This window comes from Bidens hawaiensis, unplaced genomic scaffold, assembly GCF_021521415.1.
Source record: "Bidens hawaiensis isolate Kalapana, Puna unplaced genomic scaffold, B.hawaiensis_p1.1 tig00025984_1, whole genome shotgun sequence".
Classification (NCBI taxonomy): Eukaryota; Viridiplantae; Streptophyta; class Magnoliopsida; order Asterales; family Asteraceae; genus Bidens; species Bidens hawaiensis.
This window is the reverse complement of record NW_027494177.1, coordinates 189,563-207,869: the sequence shown is the minus strand read 5'-3', so window position 1 is coordinate 207,869 and position 18,307 is coordinate 189,563. Positions and strand designations below refer to the sequence as shown.

The 18,307-nt window shown below is 36.0% G+C and overlaps 1 protein-coding gene and 1 pseudogene across 1 annotated transcript; both read right to left on the bottom strand.

Moving 5' to 3' along the window:
* Window positions 1-393: 393 nt before the first annotated feature.
* Window positions 394-2,086, bottom strand: LOC143572659 (aspartic proteinase nepenthesin-1-like). Its single transcript, XM_077057749.1, has 2 exons — window positions 1,186-2,086; window positions 394-863 (listed from the first exon to the last, which is right to left on the bottom strand). Exons 1-2 carry the CDS (start codon window positions 1,910-1,912, stop codon window positions 403-405), a joined length of 1,188 nt encoding a protein of 395 aa, XP_076913864.1. The 5' UTR covers window positions 1,913-2,086; the 3' UTR covers window positions 394-402.
* A 13,473-nt stretch (window positions 2,087-15,559) lies between these two features.
* On the bottom strand, window positions 15,560-17,293 carry LOC143572658 (aspartic proteinase nepenthesin-1-like; annotated as a pseudogene).
* Window positions 17,294-18,307: the final 1,014 nt, after the last annotated feature.

Below are 18,307 nucleotides of genomic sequence, written 5' to 3'. Positions count from 1 at the left end.
GTAAGTTTTCATACGAAATACAACGTGTAAGACAGATTTGAACTGAAAATTCACATGACAGGTGGGAATATTGAAAGGTGTCAGTTTGTGATTGGTTGTTGAAATCTCACGGGGAATTTCCAAATGTCACGTGAAAGACGTATTTAAATATTTTGAGAATCTCTCTTCTTAAAAAAAAAAAAAAAAAGGCTATTTTGTGAATTTCCCAAATATAATTGATAACCAAGCTAGATGCTGAAAAAGAGAACATGGGACAGATAAAAGTAGATTGTCAACCCAACTTAACGGATAAGAAAACATTAAAACATATAGAATACAAGAAATATATTCTAGACCGGCATTAAGGTCTAAATTTAATTTCTTCACGGGAAACGTAAAAGCCAATATGTACGCCCAGCCAGCTTAATATCCATTACAGATTGCATGCTTAAAGAATAAAATGTTTTGATCAAGATCATAAATCACCATCATATTCTGTTGCATAATGTTTCCAAAATAAAACTGATCATCAGAATCACTAGTACTCATGAAAGCCAAATACCCTCCTTCTCCTTGCTTTTCGTAGATGTAATTCTCTAGAGGCAACTCCCAATCAGCCCCCTTAAAATGAAAAACCAGTTTTGGGGCTTGATTTTTATCATAGCCTTGATACATGAAACAATGTTCAAGAGCATACGGCGTTATAGTATCATTACACTTTTCAAGCTTTGTTTGGTTCATGAACTCATTGCTAATCATATCAATAATACGTTGATCTAAGTATGTGAGGGTCGCCCCTGAGTCGATGATCATCTCTACATCTCCATTACTTATCGCGAAATCAGAGTTCGTGACCGGAAACCTGGTTTCGCCTACTGAGATACCTTCAAGAGACACGTAAGGTAAACTTTGGTGATTCAATTACGATTATCACATAAAGAATACGTTATTCTACAATAAATGATTATCATACAAAAGGTACGAGGACTATTGATTACATTTTTAAAAAGATGTCAAATGAAAATTTTATCAATGTTTTAAAAAGTGAGTGAACTTTGTGTTCCGTAATTAAAATTATACGATCCCCAGATATCAATGGTACAAATATTGTTGTACTATCCTTTTATCGTATACGAACCAATATACAAACCAACATAGAGATAAATAAGGAAACACAATCTAATTAAAACTATACAAAATATATACCTTCAAGAGATATGTAGTAAAGTGTCTTTCCCTCATGTTCGATCAAAGGCGTAGTTTGGACGCCATTAATTTCGTTTCTTGCTTTAGACCCTGTTAGGAAAACGCCGCTCGTTTCTGGGTCAGATCTAGAACCGAGACAATACGAGAAAAAACGCTCATTTAACTGTGAAATCAATGACGGATCCCCACGCCCCATTCCTATTATTCCATCGTAATTATCATGATCATCATCTGGTTGCCCACAGCCAAATGTTATTTTCTTAAAAACATTCTCAGCAATGCTTAAGATCTCCTGGCCCAAAGTTCCATTTACCGACAGACCATCAGCGTACTTCTGTTTGAAAGTTTCATGAACATCAAAGAAAGATGTGGAATTACTAGGGTCAAAAACGCTATCTAGACCGGTACTACTATCGCATTTGGTCCATATGAGGTCGCTTCCCGTGTCCAAGACACCCGAAAATGTGACAGGTGGAGTCCCGATGGTTAGGGTCATGATGTACAAATCGTTTTTAGCTTTAAGTAAAGATTGTATTGGTAAAGCTGGGGGGTTGTTATTCCATGGGTTTGGAAAAGGAAAGTTGAACCAGGTTCTACCGGAATAATAAGTACGACTTAGAGTGGCTCGATGGCCTGTTCGAACTGAAGACGTGAGTTGGGTTGCTAAAAGTAAGTGGAATATGATCATTGGAAGGATATGAGAAGCAAGAAAGTTGGATGAAATCATGAGTGAGATGAGTGGATAGTTGAGAGGTGAGATATATGGTGTGATTTGTGAATATTCATCGTAACTGTATTAACTGTATATATATCACTTGCGTATCTAGTTAAGCACCTTGGTCTTTGGAGTGCTAGGTGGGCAAGAAAGTTGCAAGTCATGTTTACTTTTGGGAGCTCCGGTCGTTAACTGAGTGTATGGTGAGCATATGTCTTGAACAAGTCGTTCTTTGCCCGTGTGTTATATTTATATATCATATATGATGAAATCCTCATTTTGTTGGTGGTCCACCGGCAAAGTTAAAGTCTTTAAACATCTTGGGTTGAGAGGGTTTGGAAGATCTTAGATTCAAGTCCCATAAACTACAACAGTTAAAAAAAGTTCAAATCCTATATATAAACGACAAAAGTTAAAAGAAACTCGTCATTCCCAAAAAAACAAAAAAAAATACGTTATCTTTTTTAACTTTTCTAATATAACCTTATTTATTATGCTTGTTAAAAGGGCTTTTCTAATATTTTGATTATCGCAAGCAAAACTAGAACTTGTATTAGAATATCGATTAAGAAAGAAGAAAACAAAAGAGACAAATTGCAAATTTAAATGCATTCCCTTTAAAAAGTTTTTTTAAAGGACTTTAAGAAGGATGGACTCGTGCTAGTAATAATATTGTTATTAATAATAATTATAATAATATTGATTTTATAAAAGTTTTAAGGGGCACACTAAAAAAATTCTTATCTCATATGATATGTCGTCGCTATAGTTTCGTCAAACACAACATAGACGTTAAATGTCCTAAATGCCATTGTTACTGACGTCGTTGATAAGGGTCACCATATATACATAGGTAGCATTTGGTATGCACTAATGACAAGAAAAATGGAATGATTCATTACGTGAGAATGAAGATACTGGTGTTTGGTTGCTCAATGGAATGGAATCATCCATTACACATGAAATTCCATTCTATCAAAACCATTCCTTTCCACCCCGTTCTTTTTTTTCATTCCATTCCTCACTCACCCAACTTTCTCAACACCACCACCTAACAACCACCACCACCACTACCATCGCCACCACCACCACCTAATCGCCACTGTCGCCGTCGCCACCACCTTCGTCACCACCGCCGCCGCCACCACCACCTTACCACCAGCGCTGCCACCGCCACCACCACTGTTGTTGCCTGACCACCACCTCTGTCGCCGCCACCCTACCATCGCCATCACTACCAATGCTACCACCCCCACCTCCACCACCACAACCACCCCGCTTGACCGCCACTACCACCATTTTCGCCGCTGGAGCTACCACTACCGTCGCCATTTCGGGTTTTTTTTATTTTTATTTTTTTTTAGTAAAATATATATATATATTTTGGGATAGGAATATTTTTATTATATCTATTTCATTCCTAAAAAAAAAATTTTTGGATACCAAACAACATAAAGTAATTATTTATTTCATTCTCATAAGTTAACGAAACAAGACAAAGGAGTGGTAATGACTCATTCCATTCCCTTGTTCCTTCCATTCTTTCTCTCATTCCAATCCCTCTTCATTCCATTACTTTCAACCAAACATAACCATAGTGTTGCTATAGTTTCCCCAAATGTATTATTGAAAATTAAAATCCATTTATTAAATTTAGTATTCACCATTAGTTACGACATGTTGTCGTTACATGACCCAATTTTTCAAAAAGAATAAAATTAATTTTCAAATACAATAAAATTTTAAACTGACTTGTTGTCACCAACACTATCACTACAAGAAAGTGAAGTATTAGTGATGAAGCCGGGCAATAGCGGCGACATCCAAGGCGACACCTCTCCAGCGAGATCTGAAAAAGGTTGTATTGAAGTTTCGATCAATTAATAACATAGTGATTGTCCTTGCCAATGCGAAAGGTGATAATAAAAGTGAGAATGTTGTCACTAGAACGGACCACACAAATAAGGGTTATTTATGCATAGTCATTTCAGGTCCACACATGTAAAAGATTTCATTTTGTATAAAATTGGTAGAACCTAAAATGGATGAAATACTAGATTGATGAGGATAAGAAACACTGCTAAATGTCTGATTTATGTGCTCCAGCTGCAAACAATTCATGACACTTGATACACTATCATCCAAGGGCTAATCTTCTTTCAAAACTTCATCTCATCAAACGCCCGACCAACCTTCTTTTCATCCACTATAAAAAAAAGTCATTTAATGGCACACAAAAAGTGTCACAGCAAACCCAAAAAAAGTGTCACTAAAAGTAGTCAAATAATTATTAATTAAAAATTATGCTAATCTAGACACTAAGTAATAATTCTTGACTTTTAAAACTTAACTAAAACTACTAATCGACAAGTGAACCGATCGACTATAGTACATCTAAGTAAGTCGGGATATCAAACTCATAGGACTCTTTAAATTACATTAATTAACTAATTAGACTCGACAAACTGACACGACTATTTATATTTATATTTGTTTAAAGGGGGTTTTGAATTAATTAATATTAAACTTATAAAATAACTAATTAAGAAAAGACAAATAATAAAACTATTACTTTGATTGATTCAGATGATGATGAAAAACCACCTAGGCTTAAATCTCCTAAGTTGCAGTTATCAATTAATTAGAAAATGCTAGTTATGGAACTGAGATTATAAAATAGACACTCAAAAGAAAACCCGAACAGGACCCTTGACCATTCTCAAGAAGACACCTATGGGTTTCTAATAAGTTTTAAGACACCTATGGGTTTCTAATAAGTTTTAAGACACGCCATTCTAATTATTAAACTTCCTTACGGTTATTTAATTAATTATGAAAGAGTACCTTTATAGTGAAATCCTACCTTACAGCGCGGAAATCAAATGTAATTTAATAAACTTAATTGACTCGCTAGACAATATTAATTAATCAAACCTAGACGCACTCCTTACGAAGAACTAAATCTAGCAATCTTAATCAACAAAGATTTAACAATAACCTATCACCTTACATCTTTCTAGGTTAACATCACATTTTTATTTGTTTAACTAATAATATTATTCCTATAGTTTTATTACAAATCAACCGCAAACTAGTAAAAAAACAGACGGTATATGACCTAACAAAATCCTATTATATGACAGATAATCACCAAGGATAATATGGAACAAAAAATTCATCAATCAAAACCAAGCACACATATGCATCAATCAATAAAATCAAACAGTTTACTGATTCATAAAACCATAATGAAAAGCAAAATCCAACTTTAACATAGGTTCATCATAAGCCTAGGCAGTCTATAATGTTTAGCCTAGCATATTAAAATCAAACAAAAACATAATAAAAGAAATCATGGTGAAAATAAGAGAAACGAAATATTAAAGGCGATAAAACCTATAGTCTTCGATCTTGAACGTAAAGCTCTTCACCGGGTGATTCCTTGCCTTCAAAACCGCCAAATAACTCCGATATAAGCTCCAAGAAACTCCAAATTTGTCTGGTGGCTAAAGAGTATTTTCAGGTTAAGGGTGTATTTATAGTGAATTAGGCCCAAAACCTAGCAAAAATCGGAAACTTTTTGGAAAAATAAGCTAACCGCGTCGCGCGACCAAGTTTTGGGTTTCTGTCCGCACGTGAAGGCGTGCTCCAATGGGGGGCGGTCTGACAAGCTGGTCCGACCGGTTCTCCTTCCAGTTCATTTCTTGATGCGTTCCGGCTTCTCGTTTAATCTTATTTTGACTCGTTTTTCTCCCTTTTCAACTACGATCAACTTCCAGAACCTACAAAACACAAATATGTTAGTAGTATACAAATCTTAACAAAAAAATTAACAAAAACTAATAATATATTATATAAAATATACAAGGGAAATATATATATATATATATATATATATATATATATATATATATATATATATATATGTAACATCCCAAAATTTCGAATAATAATATTTTATATATTATTTCCAGTTTTAGACAAGTTACTTGGGCCGTTATAAAATAATAAAATAATGGTAAATAGGGAAAGATAAGTAGGCTAATTAGATGGACTAAATCATGGACTAAAAAGGAAAGATGGATCTTAGGTCCATGGGCTTAAGAGAGTATAAATACTCCCCTTAAACCCTAAACCTTTCCATTTCCATCCATCTTATTCTCTCTACACCATAAAACACACACTTAAGCCAAATACACCTCCCATAGCCGCCGGCCACCATCCAAACCTTAAACCGATCATAGAAACTTTAGACCTTTGATCATACAAGCAAGATAACAAGTCCAAGACCACGTATCAAGCTAGCCGTGACCTTACAAACGTCTAAAGGTATGTTCTTGATCTTAAAGGTTACGTTTTTATGAACGAATAATCATTAAACTCAAACCTAGAGTAGATCGGGTCTAGATAAATTATAAAGTTACAAACTTGATGATAAGAATGGACTTAACAAACTTATAGTTATGAACGGTTCATCAAGAAAACCCTAGATTTAGCTTAATGGACGTTTTTATGCTTAAAGGTTCAAGCTTTACGCTAGAAATGGGTTAGATCTTGGCAATGGGGTAATAACGAACGTTAAACGGTTAAGGAGGTTGGGATTTAGGCGATTTAAAAGTGTAATCATGGACCGTAAACCGTTATTTGAGCCTAAAATGGATTTTGAAAATAGGAAATCTGAGCTGAAAGCATCAGACAAGGGGTTCTCGGACCTGAACCTCCATATGGGTTCTCGGTCAACATGTTCTCGGCCGAATATGAGATTTCGATCAACACGAGATCTCGGTCAAACCTGAGTTCTCGGTCAGACCGTAGTTCTTGGTCAGGATGAGTTTTCGGTAAGACCGTAGTTCTCGGTCAGGATGAGTTTTCGGTCAGACCGTAGTTCTCGGTCAGGATGAGTTTTCGGTCAGACCTTAGTTCTCGGTCAGGATAGGTTCTCGGCCACACAGTTCTCTGTTGGGCCTTGGGCCTGAGTCCAGTTGGGCCTGATTTAACTAAGTCCACAAATGTTAAGCTCATATCTAATATAAAGCAAACTGGCCCATTATCTTAGGCTTAGCAAATAAGCCCAACTTAGGAAATAATTCAAAATGTTAATGGAAAATGTGTTAAGATAGTTAATGAAAATAAAATTTTTAAAATGAAACATTTAAAATGAAGATTTGATTTGATTCAATAATTGAACTTCAACTTAACCCCAGCCAGGGGCTCTGCCCCTTGGACCCTTCTAGGGCCTTCCACCCCTAGAACCCCGCTGCCAGGGGCGCTGCCCCCGGACCCCCGTTCGTTGTGGGTTATATAAAGATAGAAATACGATATGAGTAGTAGTAGTTAATTGTTACATGTAAATATTATACAGTTAGCCGTGCACAGCTCAAGAAGGGAATAACGATTAACGGAGAGCGTAACAAGATTCAGGTGAGTTTCTAGTCCCACTTCCTTGTTATGTTTTCGGGACTGTGTGCATACTCGATGTGATTTGTTAATACGCGTATCCTAAGTGATAAGTGTATGCCCTATGTGATATATGTGAACGATATGAATGATCGCTTGACGGCACGTGAACGATCTTCGGATATTGCGCGTACTGTCATGTTATAATTATGACTATGAATGTTATGTAAAATGTATGAATGATATGTATGTATGTTAAGAATGAATGTAAGAGATAGAAAAGTAGAAAAGGGACCAGACCCTAATAATATCTGTGATGGTAGGGACCAGACCCTATTAATATATGTGATGGTAGGGACCAGACCCTAATAATATCTGTGATGGTAGGGACCAGACCCTAATAATATTTGTGATATTGAGGACCAGACCCTATATAATATCTGTGATGTTAGGGACCAGACCCTTATAATATCTGTGAGGCTATAGGGCAGAAGGCTCTCTAAATAGGATGGATATTTATGTATGAAAAGTAAGTATGAATAATGTACACCCCTTCGGGCATGTGTGCAAGTATGTGAACCGATTGTGTGTTGTATGATTACCTAGAACTCACTCAACGTAGCTGACTTTTAGTATGCACGCAGGTGAGTAGAATGAGACAGCTGGCTTGAGCGGGGACACATGGCGGACGAATAAAGAAGCTGGCATCTGAAGTTTTATTGTTAATATTTAAACTAAAAGACATGTTTTAAGTTATGTTTTAAGGAAAAGTTATGGATGTTTGTAATGACTGCTGATGTTTTATGTTATTCCGCGAAAGTTTTAATTAACTCTGATATTTGGAACCGTGTTTATGAGTAAATCCAACGTCCAATGTAGGGCACCGGTAACGGGGCCATACAATATATATATATATATATATATATAGCATTATATTAGTCGGTCAAAAATTAATTGTTTTGTGTTTTGTTACATGTCTTTTCCAAACTAGTTATTTTATTAGTTTAATATTAGTAATTTAAAACCCCCTTTTAATAATTATTGTAAGGCTAATATTTGTGACTTACGATATCAAATTACGAAACCCGTTATATATTTTATGGTCAAGATAATAATTAAAGCCGACGAGAAAACCAAACACGAAACGAGAGCTTCGGGATGCCCATTTAACTTCAATAGGATAAGGCTTCTAGAATGTTTAGCTTTTACTATATATTGAAGTCTTATGTAATATGTATGTGTGTGTTGGTAAGGTGTAAATAATTCACCCAAGGGTAGCTCACCTTGGGTGGGTCAGTTCTTTATTAATATTATCCAATATTTTAACCGACACAAGATCGTTCATATCTTATCTTTATGTTTATTATTTAAGTTCGGTCGTTTGATTTACCGCACCCGTCTCGACAATATGTATCAAGTGCAAAATCCGTTCGAGTGGTCGTTTTGGGTACCTACAATTGGTATCAGAGCGGGTAGAATCTTATGATTCAACTTTTCTCTTGATATTCGGGTTCTATTTCCGCTATTACCCAAACTGAGACGTTAAAACCCGTTGAAGTATAAAAATAAAGTTTCTAGATCTAGAACTAAAGTTGGAAATAAAATGGGAAATAAGCGTGTTTGAAGCATTCTCCTTATAGATCCGGATGTTGGGGATCTACAAGTCCTTATCTAGGTATTTCGATATAATAATATTTTTTCAATATAATAATATTTAATTAAACACTTCCGCTAAAATGAAACCCGCAACTCTGATGTATTTACAAAACAGGTACCAACTATTGGTCACACACCTAGGCCCTAAGTCGGGGTGTGACAATAAAACATAAAAAAACATTAAAATTTGTTATTATTATTATTATTATTATTATTTATGTGTATATGAATTATACACACACACACACACACATATATATATATATATATAGAGAGAGAGAGATGTAAGTATATATTTAAATTATTTAAGACGTCATCTGGGTCAAACACCGGTCCGCCCTCCCGAGTCGGTCCGACCTTTGACCCGATAAGGCGTCCGGATCAACGTCTGGGCCAGGTCTGAAAACATTGCTCAATACCATAACAAAACTATTATGGTATCAGAGCGGTCATAAGAAAAAAATCCTCTGATTAAAGCAAAAATCCTAAAACAAACACCTTGGCCAACAAAGACAAAGAAGGAAGAGGAAACAATAGTGAACGATTGAATCATTGCACGTTTTGTGGTAAGAACGGTCATCACATAGATGGATGCTTCAACCGCATCGGGTATCCCGCGATGTGGCTGGGGAAGAACAAACCGGAAAGAACAAAACCGAAGGCAACTTGTGTTGAGGGGGAGGCGAGTCCGATACCATGAATAACTAATGCCTAGTATTAACAATTCATTAAGATGTTTGGAAATAGGGATGGCATTGTTAAAGAAGAAAAAGAATCCACGAAGAATACGAAAGGTCACATTGGTAAGGAAGATAAATGGGTAATTGGCTCGGGTGCAACCGAGCATATAAATTATGATGAGTCCAGGCTTAAAAATAAAACGAATCGACATTGTGAATCACCTGTTACCATTAACAATGGAGATGCTATTGCTGTTGAGGGTAGGGGTGATTATGTCTTACCAAATGTCATGTTAATTAAGGATGTTCTTTATGTTCCGAAATTCAAATCCAACATGCTATATGTTAGCCGATTCTCCCAAGATCTACAATGTGCTGTAACTTTTTTTTTCCTGAATTTTTGCGTTATGCAAAATTTGAATTCCAAGACGTTGATACGGGTGGCTTATTGTAAAAATGGTCTATACAAGATGGGGATGGTTCAAACAAAGAGGCAAGCAATGATGACAACTCTTAGTACGTGGCACAAGAGGTTGGGTCACCCGTCAAGTGATAAACTACCCCATATTGGTTTTCTTCATAATGTTCCTTTACATTCCAAAGAATTTTGTGACTCATGTGTTAAGGCCAAGTTTACAAGATTGCCGTTTCCGATTAGCACCACTAAGACTTACGGTTGTTTTGATTTGCTACATTGTGTCGTCTGGGGTAAGTATCGTACACCTTCATTTACACGTGCGAGCTATTTTTTTTTACTATAGTGGACGATTACAGTCGGGCCTTGTGGGTATTTCTTCTCAAACATAAACACGAGGCAAGCACGTTCCTTGTGAATTTTCATAAATTGATACAAACTTAATGATGGTCTATCAGTTTGTGTGTGTGTGTGTGTGTATATCAGTTTGTTAATTTATTAGTTTTAATTGTTTATTGCACGAAGTTCGATACTTCATACGTGTTTATTATATTTCAGGTCACAGGTAATTAATGCAACTATTTTGGACCTGTACGAGCATGAAATGAAAACCCGAGATGACCAGCAGGTTAAACGAGGCAGAATATGAAGTTTGTTGGTGAGTAGACCCGTCACGATACACGAAGGGTGGATAGAAGACGATCGCGTACCGCGATGGCATTTAATATTAAAAAATGGTGATTGTGGTCCATCGCGATACGCTATGGACATGTGAAGACCCCATCGCGTACCGAGATAGGTGCCAAAGACGAGAAATTCAGGGGTTGATTTAAAACATGTTTTGACGACCCTATTCGAATCCAACACTTTTGAGAGAAAATCCCGACAAAAGAGACTATTTCCCACATTCTGTTTCATCCAGAGATCATCTACATGGCATAAGTTATCAGAATTGAAGATCTTGTGATGTCGAGGCGTGGCTAATCTTCTCGAATCATACCCGAGATGTAGAGTTTGTAATTTTCAGTTTTCTCATGTGTTTAAGAACGAATGATTTGCAACTATTTTTTATTAATCTATGAGTATTGATGTTTGATATCACTGTGCACTCAGTTGGTTTTGGTTTATTTCGATCAGAACGATTTGTTTGCCAATTGCTATGATGATTTCTTATAGGATTGCCTTGATTAGTTGAATATGATGAAGCATACAATTGCTTTTATTGAGTCACACGATAACCAGTGTCGTGTGTTACTGATTGTTGATGCCTAAGATTTATCTAGTTAACCAATATGTATTGATCATTAATAATTTATCCGTTATGTTAACATGAGATTGCTGTTAATTTACTTACTTGAACCCCTTGTGTGGTTTTTCTTTGTTAACTGCTTGAATTTGCTAAGTTTACTTGTTTGCCATTCAATCAAACTATTTGTTAGTGTGATCAGCACTGCTAACTATTACTTCATAATATTGGAACTTGGTTGCATATTCCACTGACCACACACTCCTCGTGGTTCGACACCCTACTTACCCTAGCTTGCTTAGGAACTTGATTTTATTGTCTTTGACTAGATAGCGACAGTCTAGCATCACTCAATTTGAGAAAAAAAAACATTAAAAGAATAAGATGTGATAATGATGGGAAGGGGGGGGGGTCATTTCAAATCACATGTTCGACTTCTATACTAAGGAAGGAATAGTCTTGGAAACAACTTGTCCACATACACCGCAACAAAACGATGTGGTGGAACTGAAAAATAGCATTTTCTAGAAACGACAAGTGCATTGAGATTTGAAGCGAACTTGCCCAAAAATATTTGGGGGGGGGGGGGGGGAGTGTGTTCTAACGGCTACACATGTTATAAATCACATGCCATCTAAGGTAATTGGAAACAAGACACCTTACGAGGTATTATACATCCAAAAACTCGTATATGAACATTTGAGGGTGTTTGGATGCCTTGCTAATAAAAGCACCGAAACAAAGGGAGACAAGTTTGAGGCGAAGGGAAGACTAAAGATTTTTTTGGATTACCCGCAACAAATAAAAGGGTACAATATTTTTGATATCCAACATCACAAAATCATCGTATCAAGAGACGTTAAATTTATGGAACACGTTTTTCCATTCGCAAATCATGAAAAGGAAAAAGAAGAGACTTTTATACTTCCTCAAAAATGGGATTATGAAGAATACCAAACCAACCCACAAGAAGGAAACACATACTCACATAGTTGGCCTAATGAGGCTCACCTGAACTAGAACAAAGAACTGAATATTCTGAATTACATGTGGAAGATGTTACTAGGCCACATGAATTAAATGACGAAGATGTTACTGGGGCCACAACCCAACACAAGCATTGGGAGTTCTAAACCATTTCAATCAGAAGATTAAAACCAACAATTAATGGATATTGAACTCAACACAAGCCCGATAAAGAAAATGGACTAGAAGTGACACAACACAACCCAGATCAACCCAAACCTAAAGATACACGGGTTGGGCTAAGTAGTGGATTTGTGAATAGTGAAGAAGTTGGGCCTAACACACATACTCAAAGAGAGAAAAGAAACAGATCACTTCCCAGACGTTTTGAGGATTATGAGATCAAGTTTTCCTCTCTCTATAGACCATAAGCCAACCACTTCTAATCAAAAGTCCTCGACGGTACATCCCTTAACACAGTTTATTTCTTATGACAAGTTTACTAACAAACACAAAGTTTTTTTTGGCGGCTATTACTTCACGTAATAAGCCAAAACAATTCCATTAGGTTGTGCGAGACCTGAATTGGAAGGAAGCCATGCAGAAAGAAATCCAAGCTCTCGAAGCCAACGAGACTTGGACTCTAGAAAAATTACCAGAAGGAAAGCAAGTAATAGACTCATAATGGGCTTGCAAAATCAAGTATAAACCGAATGGAAATGTCTAGAGGTATAAGGCTTGCCTTGTGACGAAGGGTTTCACTTAAATGAAAGGGGTAGACTTTCACGAAACTTTCACACCAATGGCAAAGTTAGTGACGGTCCGTACCCTTTTAACCGTTGCTACGAAGCAAGGAAGTTTATATGAAAGTGCCCCAAGGCTTTGGTAAACCAGAATATGATAGAGTTTGCAAACTTAAGAGATCCCTGTATGACCTAAAACAAACTTTGAAAAATTGTTATGAAAAGTTTACCAATTCTTTGGTGGACACGGGCTGATCATTACTTGTTTGTGCTTCAAGATAAGGAAGTCTATGTTGCTGCGCTAATATATGTCGACGATGTCATTGTCGTTAGCAACAATCTAAACAAAATTCAGGAAATCAAGGTCTTTCTTGGTAACAAATTTAGCATTAAAGACCTTGGTTCCTTGAAGTTATTTCTTGGAATTGGAGTGGCTAGAATAAATGAAGGAATGGTACTAAGTCAACACAAGCCCGTTCCTGAAAATGATAAAAAAATTTAGACCTCGTGCAAGATAAAATTTGGGCCCTTTTCATATAATATAAACTCATAAAATTATGTATAAAAATCACAATAGAGATACAATAGTTACGGAATAAATAAAAAAGTAGTGTGGTTTTCAATGTATTCGATGTATTTGCTCGGTTTAGATCCACTTGTATCGAGTTTGATAAATTTTTAGAATCTTTCCCTTCATTATATACGTGTCTTAATGCTAATTAACATTGTTTTATTTATGGTAATTTAAGTTAAGAAAAATGTCATATGTTAATTTACTTCTTGTTAAATACACCAAATAACTTGGGGTTATATATTGTCTTGCTAATTGTATCAAAAAAACCAATTATAGATAACTTGATGAGGGGCAATTAAATATATGTGGAAAAGTAAGGGGATGTAAGTTTTAAAATGCTTACTTATAAAACATAATCTTAATCACACTGATGAAATTTGGTGAATGACAACGACAAGTTAGAGCAAATAACATGTAAATATGAGCATGTGCTTATCAGTGTCACTATCACAAGAATAATAAACAATCAACTCAAAAACTTTTGGGCCCTTTTGAGTTTTTGGGCCTCGTGCAGTGGCACGATTAGCACTGCCCCAAAACCGGCTCTGAGTCAACGCAAGTACAAACTCGATATTATAGAAGAAACGGGAATGTTGGGTTGCAGAACAAGTCCATTTCCAATGGATCAGAACTTAAAGCTTGACAAGTGTTATGAAGAAACACGGATAAACCCTCACCAATATCGGCAATTATTTGGCAAACTTCTTTACTTACAAACCACGCGACCTGACATCACGTATCCCGTGTCTTAAGTCAGTTCATTAGTGACTCAAGACAAAGCCACATGGAGGCAACAAACTGTGTTCTTCGATATCTTAAGGCGACCACGGGACATGGGATTCTCATCTCTAAAGAATGTGGAAACAAGCTCACTGCTTACTGTGTTTCTGATTGGCTTGGGTGCCCATTCAAGAGAAGATCCGGAACCGGTTATGTGTTACTTTTATAAGGCCCCCCATATCGTGGAAATCTAAGAAGCGGTCTGTTGTCTCACGGTCATCCGCTGAAGCTGAATATCAAGCAATTGCAAATTTGATTAGCAAGTTTTTGTGGATGAGGTGGTTGTCTTTCCTTGGAATACCACCCACGGGTCTTACACCCCTATTTTGTGATAATAAGGCAACCCGTCATATAGCTAGCAACCTCGTCTTTCATGAACGAACTAAACATGTTGAGATGAATTGTTATTTTTTTCATAAACGAGTAGAATCCTAAGAAATACAACCTATGTGGACTGACACCAAGACAAATAGCCAATTTGTTGGCAAAGCTCTTGGAAACACAACAACTTCGTAGTTTACTTGACAAGTTGGGCGTTAGAGACCTACACGCTCCAACTTGAGCGAGAGTAAAAAAAGAAATAAAATATTATTTCCATATTCTTTGGTTTTCCTATTACTACCTTTTACATAATTACCACCTACATCACAGTCTTAATCATCAATCACATACTTTTGTTTGTGTTCCTTTTGTTTTATATGAAGCAGATGTACTCTTTCTTCAAAGAAATATTCACAAAACACAATTCCCAATTTCTATCCTATCTATCAATACCATAACAAAATTATTAGCATACGGTAGTGGAAAGTTTGATAAACAAAAATCAGAAAAATGTATATTTGACTATTATAATTATTCCAAGAGATAGATTTTATGACTTAGTGAGTAAAAGAATATAAACCAGAGAACTGATGTTTTTTTATGAAGAAAGCAGATGGAATTAGCTTGCTAAAGAAAGTGTTGAAACACACACCATCTTGACAACAAAACGTATAGCTCAAGTCTTACTTAAGCCGTAAGAAATAAGCTGGAAAATTTTTCAACTTATTTAACCGAACCCCTTAAACAAGTATCCATTATTTAGTATTTTTATAAAGATAAAATTAAAATTTAAATTGATAAGCTAGTGAGATGCTGAAAGAGAACATAACTGATAATTAAAACATATAAAATACAACACATTTATTCTAGACCGACATGAAGGTATAAAATCACTTTGTTCATGGGAAAAAGTAAAAGACAACATATACGCCCAACCAGTTTAATATTCGTTACATATTGCAGGCTTAAAGGACAAAATATTATTGTCAAGATCATAAATCACCATCATGTTTTGTTGCATCATGTTTCCAAATATAGACTTGTTGTCCTCAGAATTAGTAGCCATGAAAGCCAAACACCCCCCTTCTCCATCTTCCTTTTCATAAATGTAATTCTCACTAGGCAACTCCCAGTCTGCATACTAAAAATGAAAAACCATTATTGGAGCTTGATATTTATTATACCCTTGATACATGAAACAGTGTTCAAGACCATCAAACAATGTAGTATCAGTACTCTTTTCAAGGTTTGTTTGGTTCATGAACTCATTGCTAATCATATCAATAATACGCTGCTCTAAGTATGTGAAGGTCGTGCCAGAATCGATGATCATCCCCCCATCTTCGATCGCAAAATCAGAGTTTGTAACCGAAAGTCTAGTTTCCCCTACAGAGATACCTTCAAGAGATATATATGTGGTGTAAACTTTGGTAATTAAATTAGTATTATATAAGTTAAAGAATTAAAAGACTGTTGTGATGGAGTTGAAAAACAATCTTTTAATTCTCAAACTAGTAATAAATAGATAAAGGGTACAAAACAAACCAAAATAGAGATAAATAAGGAAACATAATTAAACAAAAACTATACAATATATTTACCTTGAAGAGATATGTAGTAATATGAGTCTTCCGCTTGTTCGATCAAAGGCGTAGTTTGGACGTCGATATATTCACTTCTTGCTTTAGACCCTGTTAGCAAAACACCGCTTGTTTCTCCGTCAGACTTAGAACCAAGACAATACGAGAAAACACGCTCATTTAACTGTGAAATCAATGACAATTCCCCACGACCCATTCCAATTATTCCATCGTACTTATCTTTATCTGGTTGCCCACAGCCAAATATTATACCCTTATAGTTCTGAGTATTCCCAAGGAATAAGATCTCCTGGCCCAAAGTTACACTTACCGACAAACCATCATCGTAATGCTGTATGCAAGATTCATCAAGCCCGAAGAAGTCGCAACTTTTATAAACAAAAGAGAAAGTCATGGACTTACTAGGGTCAAAAAAGCTATCTAGACCGGTACTGTTATAGCATTTGGTCCATATGAGGTCGCTTCCTGTATCCATGACACCCGATAACGTGACAGGTGGAATCCCAATGTCTAGGGTCATGACGTACAAATCGTTTTGAGCTTTTAGTAAATATTGTATAGGTGAAGCTGAGGGTTGTTATTCCATGTACCGGAATAATAATTAGTACGAGTTAGAGTGACTCGATGGCCTGTTAGTTTTGTTGCGGTTAACATTCGAGCTGAAGATATCAGTTCGGTTGCTAAAAGTAAGTGGAATAGGATCAATGGTAGGATGTGAGAAACAAGAAAGATGGATGAAATCATGAGTTAGATCGAGTTGAGAGTTGAGAGTTATTTGTGATATGTGAATATGCATTAATTGTATTATATTATATATATCACTTACCTTGGTATTTGGAGTGTAATGTGGGCATGCAAGCTGTAAGTCCTGTTTACGTATGGGCCGGCCTCTCCGGTCGTTAAAGGCTGTTTACTTTTGGGCCGGGATCTCCGGTCGTTAAAGGTGGAGACAAGCTAGTGATATTGACTACTGGGGCCATATAGTGGGAAGATGTCTTGAACAGGTTGTTCTTGGCCCATCTATAATCCTAAGTGTCGCGATGTGGCCACCCCCCCTTTTTTGGAGTCACCAGATTTGCTTGATTTTTAAATGGAGGCTTCTCATGCATTTGACCCGAATTCATGGATATGAGTCTTATCAAACCCATATATTTCTTAAACTGGTTATAACATCTCATTAAATTAAAAATTAATCTCACAAAATACTTGATATAATAATCCTATGAAGTAGGATATACCAAAAATTAATATATGATTTATTTAAAAAAAATATATATTATTTATAATTAAAAAACCAATTTGTAGTAAAAAAAAAAATAAACGGGTTTTTGGTCTCATCAAACCCATATAACTTTTAAACCGGGTTTATAACATCTCATTTATTTGTGAAACAATTTATCATCAAACCATAAATGTATTATTAACTTTCATACAATAAAAAAAGATAAAAATTCAAAAACTAAATAAATATTAGAAACAAATAATATAAAACAACCCCCGTAATATGTGGGATGAAAACTAGTGTGTTATATATATCATAGGTGACAAAAACCTCATTTTAGAAAGCTGTTGTTTTTCTTTGGCGTTTTGCATCCATGTGATCAACACCAAAATGCAGTTTACGACCCCATTTCAAATTTAGTCTACCTAAGCCCCTGACTTTCTAATTATCGTGCAGGTTGAGGCTTTGAGCCCGGACGCTACCCCAATGTAATTAAACATCTGCTTGGATTCCATGGTGGTGGTGGTGATGGCGACGGTGGCAACTATCATGGTACTGGTGGCATGGCATGCCATGGTGGCGGTGATGGTGTAGTCTGCCATATAAGCTCGATTTTGCCATATAAGCACACTTTTGACACACATGCATGATACATCATCATCATACTAATGGAGTTAAAGTTCTGATAGTCGCGGATCGTTATGACCAAATATTTTAAAAGATGAGGCTGTCAGCAGCCAACTCGTTAGTAGGGACTGTTATTTGACAATAGTCCATAGTTGAGATTATTTAAATCCAATTTTTCT

Coding starts and splice junctions, on each gene's coding strand:
- LOC143572659 (XM_077057749.1), bottom strand. CDS start 1,912: ATGATTTCATCCAACTTTCTTGCTTCTCATATCCTTCCAATGATCATA. Junction 864..1,185: donor TTACTACATATCTCTTGAAG/GTATATATTTTG, acceptor TGTCTCTTGAAG/GTATCTCAGTAGGCGAAACC.